A 19829-nucleotide genomic window follows, 5' to 3' on the forward strand; every position below is an offset into this window, starting at 1 on the left:
GACCAGAGGCACCGGGAGCAAAGCCGCAGCAGCTTTGAAAGCCTCTGGGGAAGCCAGCGGGGGAGCATCCCAGGCGCGCCTGGGCTGCCCCCCCGCTGGAGCCCCTCCGCGGCTTTGAAAGCCTCGGGGGAAGCTGGCGGCCGGGCATCCCAGGCGCGCCTGGGATGTATACCCGGCATACAAGACGACCCCCGATTTTTGGGGGATGTTTTTTAACATCAGAGGTCGTCTTGTACGCCAGAATATACAGTAGATCTAGTTTTTGCGGCAATGTTAGCTAGACCTATAATTGAAGTGTTGCCCCCTAATCCAATTTGCATCCGCATTCAAAAAATCTTTAGCTCAAGTTAGCTGGGATTTTAAACTTGAAGTAGCTTTCATGTCACAGGGATGGCTGGCGGATGATTGAAGATCAAACTTAGTAATGTAGTGGGAACTCGGCTTTGGGCTTTTGAAGAGAAAGGGAGTTACTAAAATATGAAAAATTGAGTCAGTGCCCTCATATTATTGTGAAACTGGAAAGTTAAACCAACTATAATCAGCTAGGAGTATTGTTTTGTTGCATTTCAAAAGATAGATCCCAAGATGCATCTTTCTAATAATTGAATATTGTCCTGTTAACTTCTTGGCATCTCAGTAAACATTTTTGTAAAGTCATAATGTACACTAATTAATGAACTAATTAATTTAAATTCATAATAGGTATATCCCAGAGAGACTACACACAATACTATGAGCATATATCTAAACAAAATGAAGAGATCTGTAGATGTATACAGGAGTTCTTCAAGAAACACATACAATATAAGTTCTTGGATGAAGACTGTAAGTATCTCTTTAAGGGCTGTATTAGAAAGCAAGATTGTGGGAAATGAGAAATGTTTTATGGAAGTTCCAAATTGTTCATTAGTCACACTATTAAAATTAACTTTAAAATAGAATCTGCATGCTTGATACTTCAAATGTTTTTTCAAGGCACATCATTTACTTCATTGTGGGCTCAAAAGGGCTTGCAGGGCCAAGAAAGTAAATGAGGCTTGTCAAATTCTCCCGTGTAGCTGCTTCCCAGCCCAGATTTATTTCCTACAGTAATTTGGAAATACCAGTGAAAAATAATATTTACTAATAGGATATTGGCAGTGTCAAATATTAACTCTACAGTTATGTAATGTTTTTGTTTTCTGATCATATGCTAATTCTAGCTGCTACTTGCACAGTGTTTGGCTCTTTGAGAGAGTTTTGTATTCACTGAAAATGCCAGTCCCTCCATTCAGAAGAAGGTTTGGTTTGGGTGGTTTGGTTTAAAGGAGGTAAGGAAAAATTACACATTATTATACACTCAACAAAATAGAGGACAAATAGGTATGAAGATATTTGGTTATCTTCTATTCAATAGTTGATAGTTTATTCACCTGCAAAAAAGCAGCACTCGTCAGTTTTTTAATAACATCTGATTAATATCCCAGGTTGGTTAAATACATGTTATCCGATCTTGCTCAGTTTAATAAAATCACTGCATACATGTCATAGATGATGCTCACTCTGAAATAGCATAGCACTGTTAAACAGAGAGATGTGATGACCATATTTCCATGTAAAGTGTCTTTAAACAAAAGTTCTCTGTAGTAATTGTTTTATTTCTGATATTTACATGGCACAGATTTGTAAACTGGTTAATTACTTCCTAAATAAGTAAATATTACAGAGAAGAATAAAGCCAGTTCTGTAGCGTGAATTACATGCTTAGTAGTCACTAACAATGACTAAAGGAATAAGCTCGAATCTTTGTCAAAATACTGATTAAATAGTCCCTTAAACAAAAAAAAGCATCAGTCCCTTTTTTTGAACTGTTTTATTGATTTTTTTTTTAAATTAATAAAGCATTCAGAGCTGACATTTGGCGTAGGGAAAACACATATGAAAGAACATTTAATAAGAAAATATGTAGATCAGTTATTTATGAAGATTAAAAAGTTACCGAATGTTTGCCACTACAACATCTATGATACCTTTTGAAAAAAGGAATTGTAAGTCTGTTTTCAGGAAGTTATATAAATCTTGTTTTTAAATAATTTTTAAATATTGACATTCAATTTTTCAGCTGTTTAGATCAGTGGTCCCCAATGATTTGGAGCTATCAGGCGCCAGGGGGCGAGGCCGTTCGGGCGCCAAGGAGCGGGGACACTCTCACGCCCAGGGGCGGGGCTGCGCATACGCCACACCCCCATGAGCCATGTGCTTGGGGCCAGCGACCCCATGCGCCGCGTGGCCACTGGCAGGGCCACCCATTGGCCGTGCACCCGGGGCCAGCACCCCTCCCCAGAGCCGCGTGCCCGGGGCCAGCACCCTCCCCAGAGCCGCGTACCTAGGGGCGGGGAAGCCAATTCGCCGCGCGCCCGGGGCCGGCGCTCCCAATGCGCCTGGGGCCGGCACTGCACATGCGCCACACGCCCAGGGCGGGCCAACCCTGAGCACTTGGCGGGTGCGCACACATGCCCCCACGGGCGCCATGGCACCCATGGGCACCACGTTGGGACCACTGGTTTAGATCTTCTCATAGTGAATGTAATTTAACACAGTCCTATTTCAGAAGAAGAATCTTGCACTTCATTGTGGTTTAAAAAGAAAAATTGCAAAAAACATTCTTACACTGGACCGGGGGGGGCATAAGGTTCCAATCCAACAAACCATTTAAACATGCTCATAACTTGAAACATATTATTTGTCCTATTGAAGTCAGTTGGCTGCTCACATTAAAGTCAGCAGGACTACCTACTAATTGGGACTACTTTACAAGTATGAAGTAATAGAATCTTAGAAATGTGGAGTGGGACAGTAGATCGAGCCCACCCCCCTGTGCAGAGGAATGATCAAGTCAGTCTGTCCCTGTTCTTAAAAACCTCCAGTGTTGGGGAATCCACAATCTTGCTTGGAAACTTATTACAGAGCTTAACTAAAAGGGTATTAAGTAGTTTTTCCTAATATCTAACCTAAATCTCCCCCAATACCATTGAAGATGATTACATTTTGTCGTACCTTAAGTGGATGTGGAGAACAATTGATCACCATATTATTTATGACCAAACCAATTTATTTTAAGATTATCAGTCCCAGCTTCTCCTCCCACCCAACTTTTTTTTCCCACAACTAAACAAGCCCCATTTTTTAACCTTTCCTGATAGCTCAGATTTCCAAGTGTTTTATCATTTTGTTGCCATCCTCTGCACTCTTTCCAATTTAGCCACATTTTTCTTGAAGTGTGGTGCCCAGAGCTGGATATAGTACTCCAACTGAGGTCTCACTATTGCTAAGTAGAGTAGGACAGTTACCTCCATGTCTTACATAGAACACTTTTGTTAATACGCTTATGAAAACACCTTGATGTTCTCAGAGTCTGTAATTTTATTTGTCCTGATCACTTACCATTGAAAATAGCATCAATAGAAGTAGTGGCCCTGTAAGTAGCATCTAGTGTGACAGTGTTTTCCAGACCAGTGGTCAGCAGCCTTCTAGAAGTGGTGTGCTGAGATTTAACTTATTCACTTCTATGTATGGATCTGTGCGCCGTTGATACTTTTTAAAGTCAATAATAGTCTTTCCCCCATCTACCCCTGTGCAGTCTGCTGCCCCCAGCCCAGGTAGGGACTGAGATAAAATTCTGCTTCTCAAAGTAGCAGGCACCAGCAGTCTGTCCTGTCAACTCCCAGCTAAAGCACAAACAAATTATCCACTCCTCCCCTACTTCACAGCACAAACAAACTATCTCCCTGCATCCACCTCACCCCAATGCTTAACACCCTTTTTCCCTCCCACCTACGCATGCATTCAGCCCCTTATCTCCCCCTTCCCAGGAGGCTTAAAAGTGCTGTGTTTCTGCCTCTCTTCCACGCACAAGGGATTCTCCAAACTGCTCTTTCCTCTGACTCCCCCTCCCAATGACCCAGTTGTTATGTCGTGGGGAGTTTCACAGCATAGGAAGAAATCAGTGGAAAGGCAGAGAGCTGGAGTAGGTGCAAGTGTCCATTTTATTGCATAGCACAGAACGCACTAGAACAAGCCCAGACTAGCTGGGCTGACCCCAGTGACCTACTGAGTTACCATAACAACAAGATCTATATCTACAACCCAATATACAACATATTCCTCCCCCCTTAATAAAAATGTCCCTTTAAGAAAACAAAAACTAGCTATGAAATGAGGGTAGAATGCCTCAAATTCCCAGCTAACCCTAGGGATTATTTTGCCCCATCTGTGAGTTAATCTCAACTAAAGGTCCAGCCGTTGAGGAGGCCTCCTTTCTCTAGGTGGATTACGGCGGACATCCGGCGTTCTCGCACCCGAAGATGTTCTGGGTGCAGGCCTGACACTGGGCTGGGAATTTGAAGTGTGAACAGGTGAGGCTGTTGGATCAGCCTGCTCAGGGAGGAGGTTATTGTTCGCTGCTTGTGGTGATGAAGGAGGAGAGTCAGGAGCAGATGATTCTTGACACAGTAGCTCACCTGCAGTGGGAAGGATGGGCAACTCAACTGGAGATGTGCCTTGGGGGCAGAAATAACCTGTCAATAGCTGATCTACATGCCGCTGCCAGATGAGATCTTTCGCAGTCCGGACAGTATAGGAAACAGGTCCTGTTTGAGCAATAATAGTGGCAGGGGACCCATTTAGCTCCAGGAACATAGTTCTGAGCCAAAACTGTCCAGGACTAAAGGTTCGGTCTTTTGCTCTGGATGCACGCCTGATGACTTGACCTTCCTGCTGACGTTGCACAATTTGTCGTGATTCTGAAGGTTTCAGCAAATCAAAGCAAGTGCGTAGCTGACGTCCCATCATTAGAAAAGCCGGGGACGCTTTGGTTGTAGCGTGAGGAGTGTTTCTGTAGGATAGTAAGAAGGTGTCCAGACTCTTTTGTACGAGTGAATGTCCTCTAACCGATTTCAAAGCTTGTTTCATTGTCTGGACAAACCTTTCAGCCAATCCATTTGTGGCCGGGTGATACGGTGCTGAAGTGATGTGATGGATCCCGTTTGCTTTCATAAAATTTCCAAACTCCTGAGAGACAAACTGTGGACCGTTGTCACTCACAAGTTGTTCAGGAATACCCAAATGACAGAAGATTCCCCGTAATTTTTGGATAGTACTCTCAGCAGTAGTGGAAGGCCTTATACAGACTTCTGGCCATTTGGAATGAGCATCTACCACCACCAAAAACATGCTACCTTCAAATGGGCCAGCAAAATCAACATGAATACGTTGCCATGGTTTTTCAGGCCAGTCCCATGGGTGCAGAGGTGCCAATTGAGGTGCATTCCTCACACCCTGGCAAGAAATACAAGCTCTTGCCTTCTCTTCAATGTCACTGTCCAAACCAGGCCACCAAAAATAGCTTCGTGCAATTTCTTTCATGCGCACCATTCCACAGTGACCTGAATGCAGTTGCTCTAACATCTGTTGTCTCAGTATTTTTGGAATAATGACACGCATTCCCCACAACAAGCACCCCGAATGGATTGATAACTCCGTTCTCCTGGACATGTAAGGGACAAGGTCAGATGAGACCTGAGAGTTCCGTAGACATGTTCCACGCATCACTAGTTCCATTACTTGGGAGAGTACTGGGTCAACACGAGTTGCTCTCTTAACTTGTGCAGCAGTGATGGGCTTGTTCTCTACCTGCTCAAAGTAAAAGATTTCCTTCTGGCCACTATCTTGATGTTTGACTGGCAAAGGCAGCCTAGAGAGACCATCTGCATTGCCATGTAGAGTGGCTTTCCTATATCTGATCTCATATGTGTGTCCTGAAAGCCAAAATGCCCATCGTTGCATACGACTAGCAGCCATTGGTGGAATACCTGAGTGTGGACCAAAAATTGCCGTCAGAGGTCGATGGTCAGTGAGAAGTGTAAACTTCCGTCCAAACAGGTACTGGTGAAATTTCCGAATTCCAAAAACGATTCCCAATGCTTCACGTTCAATTTGCGCATAGTTAGTTTCAGCTGTGCTTAAGGTGCGTGAAGCAAAAGCAATTGGTTTCTCCTCTCCTGAGGGCATAACATGTGACAAGACCGCTCCTACTCCATATGGGGAGGCATCACAAGCCAACTGTAAAGGTAAGGATGGATCAAAATGCGTCAGGACCTCTGCATTTAGCAATGCACATTTAGCCTTGTTAAATGCAACATCACAGGCATCAGTCCACTTCCAGACCTTGTTCTGGCCAAGGAGCTCGTGAAGTGGTTTTAATAGTGTGGCTAGCTGTGAAATAAACCTTCCATAATAGTTCAATAGTCCTAGAAATGAGCGAAGTTGACTAACATTTTGAGGGGGTGGAGCTTCCACAATAGCCTTAACTTTTGAAGGGGACTTATGAAGACCAGTAGCATCAATGATGTGTCCCAAATATTCAACGGAGGGCTGAAAGAATGCACACTTATCTTTACGGACTCGTAGGCCATACTCTTCCAGTCTTTGTAGGGTAGCCTCTAAGTTCTTAAGGTGATCCTCCTCATTCCCACCCGTGACCAGGATGTCGTCAAGATAGCACTGAACTCCTGGCAAGCCACACAAGATCTGGTCCATAGCTCTCTGGAACAAGGCTGGAGCAGAAGTTATTCCGAAGGGTAAGCGACAGTAACGATAAAGTCCTTTATGAGTCACAATAGTCAACAGCTCTTGGGATTCCTCATCAACTTGCATCTGTAAATATGCTTGACTCAGATCAATCTTGCTGAACCTTTGTCCGCCAGCCAGGCCCGCAAAGATGTCATCAGTGCGAGGAAGGGGGTATTGTTCTGCACATAAAACAGGGTTAACAGTGACCTTAAAATCCCCACAAATCCGAATAGAACCATCTTTCTTCAATATTGGAACTATTGGAGCTGCCCATGGACTATGGGTAACTGGTATTAGGACTCCATTTTTGACTAGGCGCTCCAGGTCTGCTTCAACTTTTGGTCTGATAGCATGTGGCACAGTTCTGGCCTTCAGATATTTTGGTTGGCTACCAGGTTTAATGTTCAGTTTCACGGTGATTCCCCTTATACTTCCCAGATCCTCTCCAAAAACAGCAGCATGTCTCTTTAATATATCAATCAGACCTGTTTCTTCTTTAGTCATCCTGTGCACTTCTGCCCAGTCCAGTGGGATCTTCCTAAGCCATGATCTCCCCATTAAGGCTGGGTAATGGCCTTTCACCACAAACAGTGGTAATTCTGCAGTCCGTCCATTTAGTTCCACCTTAACATCAGTAGTGCCCAATAGGGGGTACTGCTTCTCCTGTATATGTCTTCAGAATGATCTTTGTTGCCTTAAGTGGAATATACTTCAACTTTTCCTTATACACTGAGTCTGAGACCAATGAAACTGCTGCACCAGTGTCCACTTCCATGCGTACCGGTTTGCCATCCAACAGTGGGGTTACCCAGTATTCATGGGAGCCCCCTTTCAAAGTCAAAACACAGCATGGTGCTGCTTCTTCAGACAAGGTGTCACTTTGATCATCAGGCATCTGCTCGATGGTATGCAGATTTTTCTTTTTGTTCCGCCAGGCCACAGGCCTCTTTTTCTTTTGTTTACAGGCACGCTCAATGTGTCCTTTTTTTCCCCACACTGTTGACACACTAGGTTCTTACACCAGCATTCTGATGCATGGTGACCTGTCTTACCACAGCGGTAACATTCCTGTCTCCCCACTGTTTTGTGAGTAGGTTCTTGGGACATTTTATGCACCCCAGGGGGTGCACTAAGGTATTGTGCCTCCTGTGTGGCCAGTTCCATGGAGACCGCAATATCAATGGCCTTCTGTAGGGTGAACTGAGCTTCTGTTAACAGACGCCTCCATATAGCTTCACTGTGCAGGCCACAAACTAACCTGTCACGTATGGCATTATTTAACATCTCCTTAAATTCACAGTGTTCAGCAAGCTTTTTCAAATTGGCTACAAATTGTACAATTGTTTCACTTTCTTTTTGGTCTCTGCTATGGAACTTGTACCTTTCTGCAATTACCAGTGGTTTTGGAGCATAATGTGACCCCAGGATTTCCACAATGTCACTGTAAGATTTGGTCTCTGGCTTAACAGGGAGCAGCAAACTGCGTAGCAAAGAATAGGTCTTAGCCCCTACAACACTTAAAAATATTGGCACCTTCTTCTCTTCTTTAATGTCATTTGCAATAACAAAAAGTTCAAAACGCTCAGTATATACGTGCCATTGCTCTACAGTCTCCTCAAAAGGTCCCAGTGGCCCTGTAAGTGTAGCCATGGCTGCTGCACTCCCCCCTTTTTTTTACTTTTCCAGTCTCTGGGCACCTTGATCTTAGTTTCAGTTTGCACAGTGTAGCAGTCAGTTCTTACCCCCACCTTCCAGAACAGCCAAAAAGAGTTTGTTTTCTTACATTGACTTCTACTTCTTTTGTTGCTGGAGGAAGCACAGGTATCCCATCCTCGTCGCCACTTGTTATGTCGTGGGGAGTTTCACAGCATATGAAGAAATCAGTGGAAAGGCAGAGAGCTGGAGTAGGTGCCAGTGTCCATTTTATTGCATAGCACAGAACTCCCTAGAACAAGCCCAGACTAGCTGGGCTGACCCCAGTGACCTACTCAATTACCATAACAACAAGATCTATATCTACAACCCAATATACAACACCAGTCCCTCACTCCTCCTCCCCCTGCCTAGCCACTTATTCTCTCTTTATCTTACTTTTTAGTAACTGCTCTGAGAGCTGCTCCATTTCTAGAAAGGAGCAACTCCATTTAGTTGCTTGCTCAGCAAGGTAATGCCCGGCTGGTCAGCTAAGCTCCCTGTCTGTGTGGGAGCTTTGAACTTCTGAGTGGAGCTCAGAAAACAGCTGAGTAGTTTAGAGGGAACTGTGGTCCCCCTGCCACTGGCCCCTTCAGCCTCCCTCCTCTCTGCTACCGGCTCCTTTGGCCCCGCTGCTGGCTGGGCAATGCTGCTGCCCTGGCCCTGCTGTCGTAACTGCTGCTCCAACCAGCATGGAAACCAGCATGGCAGCAAGCAGTCCTGGCCCCGCTGCTGGCCGGCACACAGCCCCAGTCAGGCTGCCAGCTTGCCCTGGCTCCAGATGTTTTGTAGCAGCCTTGGCTCTGCTGCCATCGCTCCACTGCCACAGCCCCAAATTGGCTTCCCCTGTGGGACTTGCCACATCTCTGTCCCTACTGCTGGGCTGGCTTGCAGCGCCCATCGGGCTGCCGCAGCACAATCCCACTGCCAAGCCAGCACACACGTATTGTTCCCAGCTGGGTTGCCGGGCTGCCCCACTGTCATGGCTCCGCTACTAGAGGAACAGCCACGTGGCCCCGGCCCAATCTGCAGCCTCTAAGTGAGCTATATATGGCTCATAGGTTGCCGACCACTGATAGAGATTGCACTACAGTACTTGTATGAGGTGAATTGAAAAATAATATTTCTGTTTATCGCTTCTACAGCGCAGATATTTGTAACGAAAAATAAAAATAAAAAATAATAGAACGTGACCCTCTGTACACTTTGTATTCTGTGTTGTAATAGAACTCAGTATATTTGAAAATGTAGAAAAAATCTAAAATGATATAAATTTCAACTGGTATTCTGTTTTTAACAGTATGATTATTGTGATTAATTTTTTGAGTTAATTACATAAGTTAACGGTGATCAATCAGCAGCCTGACTAGTTACCTCTCTCCATTGTGAATACTGACCATTTACTTCTGCCCTTGGTATTCTCTCTCTTAACCAGTCATTGATCCATGACAGGGCCTTCTCTCTTGTCCCATGATGACTTTGCTTTCTTAAGAATCTTAAAGGGATCTTGTCATTAAGCTTTTTGAAAATCCAAGTATATTATATTGACTGGATCGCTTTGGTCCACATCCTAATTTACACGCTCAGAGAATTCTACTAGATTGGTGAGGTATAATTTTCCTTTAAAAAAGCCATATCGGCTCTTTTCTAACAAATTATGGTTATTTATTTGTCTCATAATTCTCCTCTTCACTCTAGTCTCAACTAATTTGCCTTGTACTGAAATTAGGCTTGCCATCTTGGAATTGCCAGGGTCACAGGATTGGCATTTCATTAGTTATCCTCCAGTCATCTGGTACAAAGTCTGATTTAAGTGATACGTTATATGTCACTCTTAGTAGTTCTGCAATTTCATAGTTGAGTTCCTTCAGAACTCTTGGGTGAATAGCGTCTGGCCTGGTAATATTAATATGAATGGAGATTGCCTATCTCCTAGAACTGGAAGGGACTTTGAAAGGTCATCGAGTCCAGTCCCCTGCCTTCACATCAGGACCAAGTACCATCCCTGGTAACTTATTAAAAATGTTAAAATGTGTTTAACTGTGTAACCGTGGAAAATTTTAGTGGTTACAGGTGGAGGTAGGGGGGAAGGCAGCTCTGTACCAGCCCCCGCACTCTTTCCCCCCCGCCCCCCCGTCCCACACACTGCGTGGGTGCCTCTGATACAGAGGTAGCAGTGAAGGGGAGGGGGGCAGATTCCTGGGAGCCAATGCGCACAGGCAACCACCACCAGCTCCCCACGCATGTCAGGAGCTGTCTCTGACCCTGAACATTAACTGATGAGCCCAGGCTCATTGGTTAACCATATACGTGGTTACACTTTTCCCATCCCTACTTATTACTGTTTAATATATCTATTTCAAAACCTCTTTATTGGCACTTCAGTTTGGGACAGTTCCTCAGATTTGTTGCCTAAAAAGAATGGTTCAGGTAAAGAGAACTCCTGCATAGACTCTGCCCTGAAGACTGATTCAAAGAATTCATTTAGATTTTCCATTATGGCCTGAGTGCTCCTTTAGCACCTCATTTCTCCAGTATAGTGGTTCCAAACCTTCCCAGAATGCTGTACCCCTTTCAGGAATCTGAAGCCTGAGCCCCACCACATGGAAATTTAGCTTTGTGGGCCCCTTGTGGTGCTGTGCTCCAGGCAGTTTCCCTACTTGTCACCTCCTAATGCCAGCCCTGCACTTGCAACCCCGCCCTTAACCCATCCCCTGATCCCTCTGGGGATCATGATCTCCTCCCAGGTTGACAATTGCTCATCCAGATGAGTTCACAAGCCTCCTGAAAGATCTCTCTGTATCAAGAGAAGTACCCTTAGCCCTGGTTAAGAACCACTGCTCTAGTGGCCCCATTTACTGTTTGGCTGACTTCTTTCTTCTGATGTACTGAAAAAAAATGCTGGTAAATTTTGTGTCTTTAGCCAGTTGCTCTTCAAATGCTTTCTAGGCCTGCCATATTGTACTTATTAAACCATGGTACACCCACATCTTGAATACTGTGTGCAGACGTGGTTGCCTCATCTCAGAAAGATATATTGGCATTGGAAAAGGTTCAGAGAAAGGGCAACAAAAATGATTAGGGATTTGGAATGGGTCCCATCTGAAGAGAGATTACAATACTTGGACTTTTAATCTTAGAAAAAGGAGACTAAAGGGGGATATGATAGAGATCTATAAAATCATGACTGGTATGGAAAAAGTGAATTTACTTATTCCCGCAATATAAGAACTAGGGGTCACCAAATGACATTAATAGGCAGCAAGTTTAAAACAAAAGGAAGTTTTTCTTCACTCAGTGCAGTCAACCTATGGAACTCCTTGTCAGAGGATGTGATGAAGACTAGGACTTTAACAGGGTTAAAAGAAGAGCTAGATAGATTAATGGAGGTTAGGTCCATCAATTGCTATTAGCCAGGATGGGTAGGAATGGTATCCGTAGCCTCTGTTTGTCTGGAAATGGGTGATAGGAGGGATCACTTGAGAATTACCTGTTGTGTTCCCTCCCTCTGGGGTATCTAGTATTGGCCACTGTCGGCAGACAGGATACTGGGCTGGATGGACTGTTGGTCTGACCCAGTATGTTCTTGTGTACACGTGACCTGCAAGTTTATGCTTCTTTCTATTTTCCTTGCTGTTGGGGTCAATTGCGGAAGAACTCTGTACACGTGAAGTATAGTGGTGGTGGGGCCTTTCCCATTCTCCCTTGCCCTTTCCCTACTACTGATGAGCCAGAAGCAAGCCTCTAGGAACATAGGCCATTGTAGCAAGAACGAATTGTAGATAAGGGTGGAAACATAATCTTGTTTACCTAAATGTACTGATCACGTAAACAGAGTCCAAGGACAAGCTATACAACTGAGCCATACTGTAACAAGCAAGGAGTAACCCCCGGAAATTTCCAAACTGCCACAAACAAGGTTGAGACACAGTATTTAAAGCTGCACCAGAGCACAGCAATTTGGACCTCACCAATGGGCTTTGGGTACCGGTGCCTCGGAAGCTGAGACAGTCTCCCACTTCATCCGCAGCCGAAACGGGTTCCCCGGCTAGCAGAAAGGAAATAATAATTGCCGCTTTTTCTATCATGTTGTTCTTTTAGTTAAGGGGCACAGCTGATAGCTGTCAGGAAATAAACTGCTTGTGTTTGACAGATACCTGTGTAGCATGCCTTTGTACTTTGAGAACCCAGTGTTGGATCTCAGACTTACTCTTGCCGGCAACACTTGCTAGGATTAGACTTGCGATTTTTAAAGGATGCCTCTTTGCCTCCAATTTGCCTCCTTTTTTTTTTTTTTTTTTTAAATGGTGTCCCTCCCCCGCCCCTATTTGGGGTATATATTTAGTTTGTCCCTCAAGTATGGTGTTTTTAAATTCTCTGAAGTTTCCAGGCATTACTTCCCTGTGATGGCTCCTTTAATTTCCATTTAACTAGCGCTCTCATTTTTGTGTATTCCTCTTTTTGAAGTAGTACAATGGTAGGTGGGGTTTTTTTGGCATTTGTCCCCATACAAGGATGTTAAATTTAATTACATTATGGTTGCTGTTACAGAGTGTTTCGATTGTGTTCATTACTTGGACTAGATCCTGTGATCCACTTAGGACTCTGCTATGAATACTGATGCAAGAGAAGAATTGCTTCTTCTCTTGTGGGTTCCAGGACAAGCTGCTCCAAGATGAGAGACAGAAACACACACTCACATACCTAATATGTGATATATGTTTATGTAAACCCCTGGAAGGAGAAACAATTACTGTTTCAACAAACAATTTGTTGAAATTTCTGAATAATGAAGGGTTTGTATTAAATAGACATAGCTAGGCAGTAGCTGTGCTATGACTCTCTATTGTGCACTGAAAGTGATCATGTCACTACTATCTTTCTTTCAACTATCCACTTCTGTTGGTTTTCACTAGGGATGTTAAATATCGGGTAATTGAATAGTCGATTAACCTCATGAATTCTTTTCAGTTACTTGACTAATCTATAGTCCGTGGGGGTGGGTCCAGCAGCCAGTGCGCTCCGGCCTCACTCAGAAGACGCTCACAGCCACTCGGTGCTGCTGCTTCTGTATCAGAGGCAGCAGCATGGGGTGGCAGGCAGGAGCTGATCCATGAGGGGAGTCAGTTTAAAAACCAGCTTGGATCAGCTGCCTGTCACCTCACGCTGCTGCCTCTCATAAAGAGGCAGCAATGTAGGGTGGCAGCAGCCCTGTCTAGAGAGGAGCTGAGCTCCTGGACCCAGCATGAGCCGGAGCTGAGCCGAGCTGCCTGCCCATCCAGCTCCTAATACACTTTAAATGCAGAGCCTTAGCTTGGATAGGTTCCAGACCCAGGCTGCTGGCCAGCTTGCTAAAAAAATGTACTGGCAAGGGTGGGGGGAGGGAAATGCATGTAGTGTATAGCATTAACCTATAAGCTTTTGCTTATCGGTTGATCAACTACACTATTACATCCCTAGTTTTCACTGTCTGTTTTGTCTCACCACGTGTTGCTTGTAATCTCTTTGGGGCAATGATTCTTTTCTTTATTACATGTATGTATCGTGTAATACAATAAGGAGTCCATGATCCTTGATTAAGACCTCTGAGTGTTACCACAATACAAGCAATAATCTTGAAAAATAAACTCTCCTCTTTTTGAAGAGCTAATAAAATGTTGTGAGGTAGAAATATCTATTAAACAATAAAGCACTGTAGAAAATTAAGGTTATGCATTGGCAGTAGGAGTTCTCTATTACTGTTTCAATTCTCTATAATAACTTAGCCCTGTTTCAGTTTTGTAGGCATATTAAGCTTGGGCATTGTTCTATGAATGATTGTTTACCTGTCAATGTTTAGCCATTTTGTGTGTAACTACGTATATTTTGAAACTAACAAATCAATTTCTTTTTCTTCCCAGTTGTGTTTGATGTGTACCGAGACAGCATGGTAAGTGATGAATGGCTCATTATTATTGACATGTTTTGTTCTTTGTATTCTGTGGAAATTCTTATGCTTCCTAATACCATAGAGGTGAAATGAATGTTGGCTTCAACCTCTGGGGATATATTTTGATGAGTGAATTAAAAGTATCTAGATTTTTTTTTTTTAAATTTAGCATTCATTCTGCAATTGCTTTCTTATAAGGACTGTTGACTTGAGTATATTTAACTGATTTAAACATTATTTAACCTGTCTTCTTATTTTGGCTTATGTTCTCTCCCTTTGTTTGTAAATTTGCTAAGTATCATATCATCATTAGCTTTTTATTAAATACTAAAGCCAAATAGGCATTAAACACCTGAGCCTTCTTGATCTCATCTGTTTTACTTTTACCTAGTGTACCTACACTTTCCTATGTCTTTTTCTTTTTCCTAATATATGTATAGAACTACTCTGTGCCTTAGTATTTCTGATTTTGTCTATACATGCTTATGTTTACTTTTGTACTGTTCCGTAGCAGTTTGTCCATGTTTCCATCTTTTGTAGGATTCCTTTCTGACCATCAGGTAAAAGAGCTCCCAGTAGAGTTATATTTGCCTCATGCTATTCTTCCTCTGTTTCCTTCCCATTAGGATAATGTATGCCTTTACTATTGTCTCTTTGGAAAAACTGCCAGCTTTCCTGAACTCCTTTTTCTTAGGCCTGGTCTACACTCGGAGTTTAGGTTGAATTTAGCCACATTAGATTGATTTTTCTAAACAATGAGTCTACACTAGCAGGCCTGTAGCTAAAGTCCATTTCTGTACTGTTTTCACAAGGAATAACTGCTAAATTCAGTCTCACATGGTCAGTTTTATGGTAGTGCAGACACAGTACTGTGAAAGTCAACATTTTGGCCTCCAGAAGATGTCCCACAGTGACTTCTGTAGCCATGACTTTCAACTCTGCTGCTTGGGAACCTTCCATAGCTAGTCCATAGATTCCTCCCAAGATACTCAGGTGGCCTCAAGTAGCAGTGTGGAGAATAGCATGATGGTGGAAGAGGTGGAGAAAGGTCTATAGGCAATCAGGGCAACCAATGTCACCAAGAGAACTTAATCTCCTTTTCCCAGGACAGCTCACAGTTGGGCACTGGTCCTGGGGAACGGCACTTGTGTGAGTTCACATTTTTTTTTCTCTCACTGGGTTAAGGCAATCAGGTGTGATCTGTGGTGGCCACTATACCTACACAGCAGGGTCGGGGTCCTCAGAACAGCTTGTTAACATTTCTAGAGACAGAGTGAGAATCCTCCGTGCACATCTCCACAGAGCGCTCATAGAGGAACTCTTAATCTTTTTCACAAGGTTTCTGGAGAGGCCTGCCTTAGTCCATCCTCCATGGTATGACACCTTTCCATGCCACACCAGCAGTGAGTGGTCTGGGGCCATTGCAGGATAAGTTCCAGGTTTCTGGCCATATTCAGTCAGCATCTGTTCCCTGTATTCTATGTGATTTGCAGCTTTAATTGTGTCTGTCAGTGTGATAGAAACTACTAGTAATGATATACTCCTAAGAGAAGGGAATTGTGTAGATTTAACTGCCAAACAGATCTTCATCTCTCTGCTGGAAATTGATATTATTGGAAGGACTCTGCCTTTTTGCTGTTATCTAGACATAATGTTCTAAATTGTACAAGAGTTTGGATTATGGCTCTACTGGGCACCTGGGGGAATGACTCTCAGGTATAAAGCCCTACGGGATTATGATAATCTTCTAATCATTCTTTTCAAATCTCAGCCACTAATTCCTGCATCAAATGCATACCTTTGCCTGATCTGAGGGCAAAAATTGATTTGATCTAACAAAGTGAACACCGTGATTCAGTAGTGCCTCCTCTCAAGATTGTTATTGTGAACCTTGTGATATCTAATATTTTCTTAAAGCCCCAGCTCTTATAGTTATGTAATTGTGAGGATAAGTGTTGATTTAAAAAAAAAAAAAAGCAGCTATGTCTCTTACAGTTGTGGAGATAAGCTTGAAAAGATGCATCCTGTTTAATCTCATTATTTGAACCAGATGTGATTTGGGGAAGAGACCTGACTCATGATGTTCTGGCAGATGGAGTTGGCAGTTCTGATGATTTTAAGTACTGATGCTACCTCTTAGCCTCTCATTGGCTGATAGGTAGAGAGAGATTCTGGATTTTATAGTTATATAATGACAGTGCCAAAAATAGGACCCAGACAGATATGCATGCCTGAATGGAAGTACTTTTTGTACCAATACATACAGTCACAGCAGGTAATCTTATAACATGAGGTTCAAGTCAGTCCAAAAGCTAAATGCAGCATAGATACAAAACTTGTTTACCCATCCTGACTGTGGTGAGGTGAAGGAACAGAAGATATTTTACTTCAGTAAAATTAATAAGCAGAATTTTTCAAGTCTGGCCAAATTCAGCCTGTAGCTATCTTGTCTAATAACTTGAATGACGAAAATAAATATTATTTAAGTGAAAGATTTTAATGCTGGTCATCTTGGACAAAAAGCATTTTTTCTTCATCTGTCAAGTTAATATAGCTGTGTCTATTTGTGCTTCTCTTAATTATTTGTGCAAATGCCATGCAGCCCTCAGGCTTCTGGAAAACTGCCAGTGAGTCCCTTGGTGTTTCAAACCCACCTCCTTCACCCCAGCCTATGCACACACCTTCATGACTTGCCAATATATTATTCAGTGTCTCTTTAGTGTGTCAATTATAGACCCTAAAATGGTGTTGAGTGTTGTGTGGCTCAATCAGTTTTCAGACTTTGTGCTCCAGATCAACATGGTTGCGTGGCAACCTCACCTGTAGAATGAGAGAAGTGCCTAGTTTCTGCCTATTTAAAGCACTTTCAACTGCAAAATGTCTCGAGTGCATGCTTGTTCTCTCGCAAGGTCTGAAACATTTGGAAGAGAAGTGTGTGTGTTTTCTGTAGAGTGACTTGAAAGAATGCTGGAGAAAATGCCACAAGTCCTAGTCATTTGCTAGGAGGCAGGAAAACACTTTGATCTTTATATAAAAGTTACTATAGAACTACAGAGTATTGTAATGAAGATATTTCAGACCATTGTTAGTTCACAATTCTTCTTTCTAAATGTTAATCTTAAAAAAAGCTAGTAAAATGCATGGGCTTCATTGCCTCATGTAAACTATCATGGGGGCATGAACACACACAGCTGAAATTAGGGAGATGTGACAATCCACTTTGCTGGTATATCTTTACTAAGATATCATTTCCTAATTATTTTGTAACTTCCTTTAAATGATCTTATAGCTACTTCCTTAAAGCAGTATGATTTTTATCTTTTTACTCATTAAAATTAATGTTAGCATGTTATAATAGATCTATCAGTGTATATTTTAAGGTGCTAAATCCGTACCATGTGTTATTTCTTGTTTCCCCTTGTCCTAGACAAAACATTGCTTATGTTAATTTCACTTTTGTGTTGATGATATCTTTGCTACACATGTAGTTCTAGAGCAAACTGTCAGGCATAGTCTTGAGACTACATACTTTGTGAACATAAAAAAGGAGGCTATCTTTGGAAGAAAATGTATATATGCTTACCTAGTAAACATTCGATATTGAGGCACCCAAATTTTGGGACAATGGTCCCATTAGCAACTTCAGAGGTACATGTCTATCATGTTTGCAGATGCTTATAAATAGTTGTATTAAAACACATGCATGCTGTTTAGACATACAAGCAGATGTGAATCTGTCTTGTTAAGTGACAAGAGATTGCTAATACTGGAAGCCTACAATAAAATAGCTTTATGCTTGCTCAATAGGTGTGACATGAAAGTGGTCTTGGACTTTGTCTTAGGGTCTTTGTCTTTTACTTTGGGGTTTCTAGACATGCTTTGGTCTTGGTTTTTCCACTCAGTCTAAAGACTATTCACTGACTGACCCAGTAGTAGATGCATGACTTTTAATGAATCTTTGGAGGGGCTGAAGGGAGTGTTAAGTCTGTTCATTTTTTATGCTACTTCCTACCAATTTTGCAATTACCAGAGTTCAGTGGGACACAAGAGCAACTAGAGTAGAAGCTTTGGGTACAGTTAGAGGTGTGGGAGATTCACTGGCACTTCCCCATCTCCGCAGGAAGAGAAACGTGCTGCTGTGGGGTCCCAGAACTCTGTTCTTGCTTTTTACCAGCCCCACAGTTTATCTTTTGATATTAAAGCCCCTGCATTGTAAAACTCCCTAATGAACTGATTGTAAAATCCCTATGAACAGTTCAGTTGCATACATTTAACACAAAAACCTCCCTTTTAACAAGCTGAAAAATCTCAGATGGAGGAAAGAGCCTCTGAACCGCAGAGCGATCTTTGCTAGCCATTGCCTGTCTGTGAAACACAAATTGGTTCATTAGCTTGTTTTCCAGTGTGGGTAAGGATCCAAATGATGCTTCCTCTTCCTGATGTCATTGGGTTGACAACAAGCCGGGATGATAGCAAAAGCAAAAACATCATTATAATTAGAATATATGACTATTTGGGAAGAGAAGCAAAGGGATTGGAAATAAGCCGCACTGATGTAAATAGTCAGTTTCTTGGAGTGCTACTCGGTAGTGTTAATGCTGCTATACCTGGGTTTCAGGTCAACAGTGCAAAACTACCTCTGTTACTTTAGTCTCCTGCAGTACATAACAGCTGAAGTCTCTCCTCTTTCCAGCTCATATTTCTCACGTTAACAAACTCTAGCTCTCCTGAGTGTGTTATGGTTTCAGTACTACCATTTACCATAGTGGGCTTGTGCACTAGCTTGTTGACGCTTCATTTACTTGCAATATGATAAGTGGCATGATATTACAACAAGGGAGAGTCATGAAGAGCTATGTGAAACTGGGTTCCATTTCTGTTTTCCATTTTCAAGGCCAGCAGGGCCTATGAGGACTCCATAGCAGTATGTTAAACTTGTCATTAGGAGGGAGAAGAAATTTCATGTTGCACAACAAGCAGAATGGTGGTCACAGCTTCAAAGGGATTTTAGAGAAAATGGATGGAAGTTACCAAGTGCAGCAAAGAGATTGAGGCCTGGTCTGACTTAAGACACGTAGCTACTGCACTCAAGGGAGTGAAAAATCCACACTGCTAAGTGCCATAACTATGCTGATCTGACCCTCGCTGTAGGGTCCCTTCCCCTCCTCCCTACTTCACCCACACACATAGAGTTAGGTCACTAGAAGAGTGTTTTTGGCAACCGAGGTACTGTTGCTCAGGAGTTGCAGTTGCTATAGTAATGAAGGAAACCCTTTCCATTGCAGAGTCTGAGATTGCAGCTGCATATCTACAGCGCCACAGCTATGCTTCTGTAACACTCATAGAGTAGATCAGGTCAGAAAGGCTCTCCTTCTGATGAAGTAGAGGAATAGAAAATTAAATATGCCATGAGCTAAATAGCTATCTGGTCTTTCATTTCAAATTGCACTGAATTATGGTTGTGGTGAATAACGAGGAAAACCCCCTTGGGCCATTCAAATATGGTACATTTAGCATTTCTTCTAACTGGTAAATCTAGGCTTGTATATGGAGCATAAATTGAGAGCACTATTGCTACTACTGATAAGGAGTCATGCTT

At 42.8% G+C, this 19829-nt stretch overlaps 1 protein-coding gene across 2 annotated transcripts in view; it reads left to right on the forward strand.

The window, feature by feature from the left end:
- Positions 1–19829, forward strand: part of CDC123 (cell division cycle 123) — an 80190-nt gene that overhangs the window by 44206 nt on the left and 16155 nt on the right. The window contains exons 9-10 of one of the 2 annotated variants that reach the window (XM_075926014.2): positions 703–825; positions 14202–14230. In XM_075926014.2, coding sequence (XP_075782129.2) covers positions 703–825; positions 14202–14230 — 152 coding nt within the window. The remainder of the gene's footprint in view (positions 1–702; positions 826–14201; positions 14231–19829) is intronic. The other variant, XM_075926015.2, reaches the window with a different exon arrangement.

Source organism: Pelodiscus sinensis, chromosome 1, assembly GCF_052426305.1.
Source record: "Pelodiscus sinensis isolate ZL-2025 chromosome 1, ASM5242630v1, whole genome shotgun sequence".
In the NCBI taxonomy this organism is placed as follows: Eukaryota; Metazoa; Chordata; order Testudines; family Trionychidae; genus Pelodiscus; species Pelodiscus sinensis.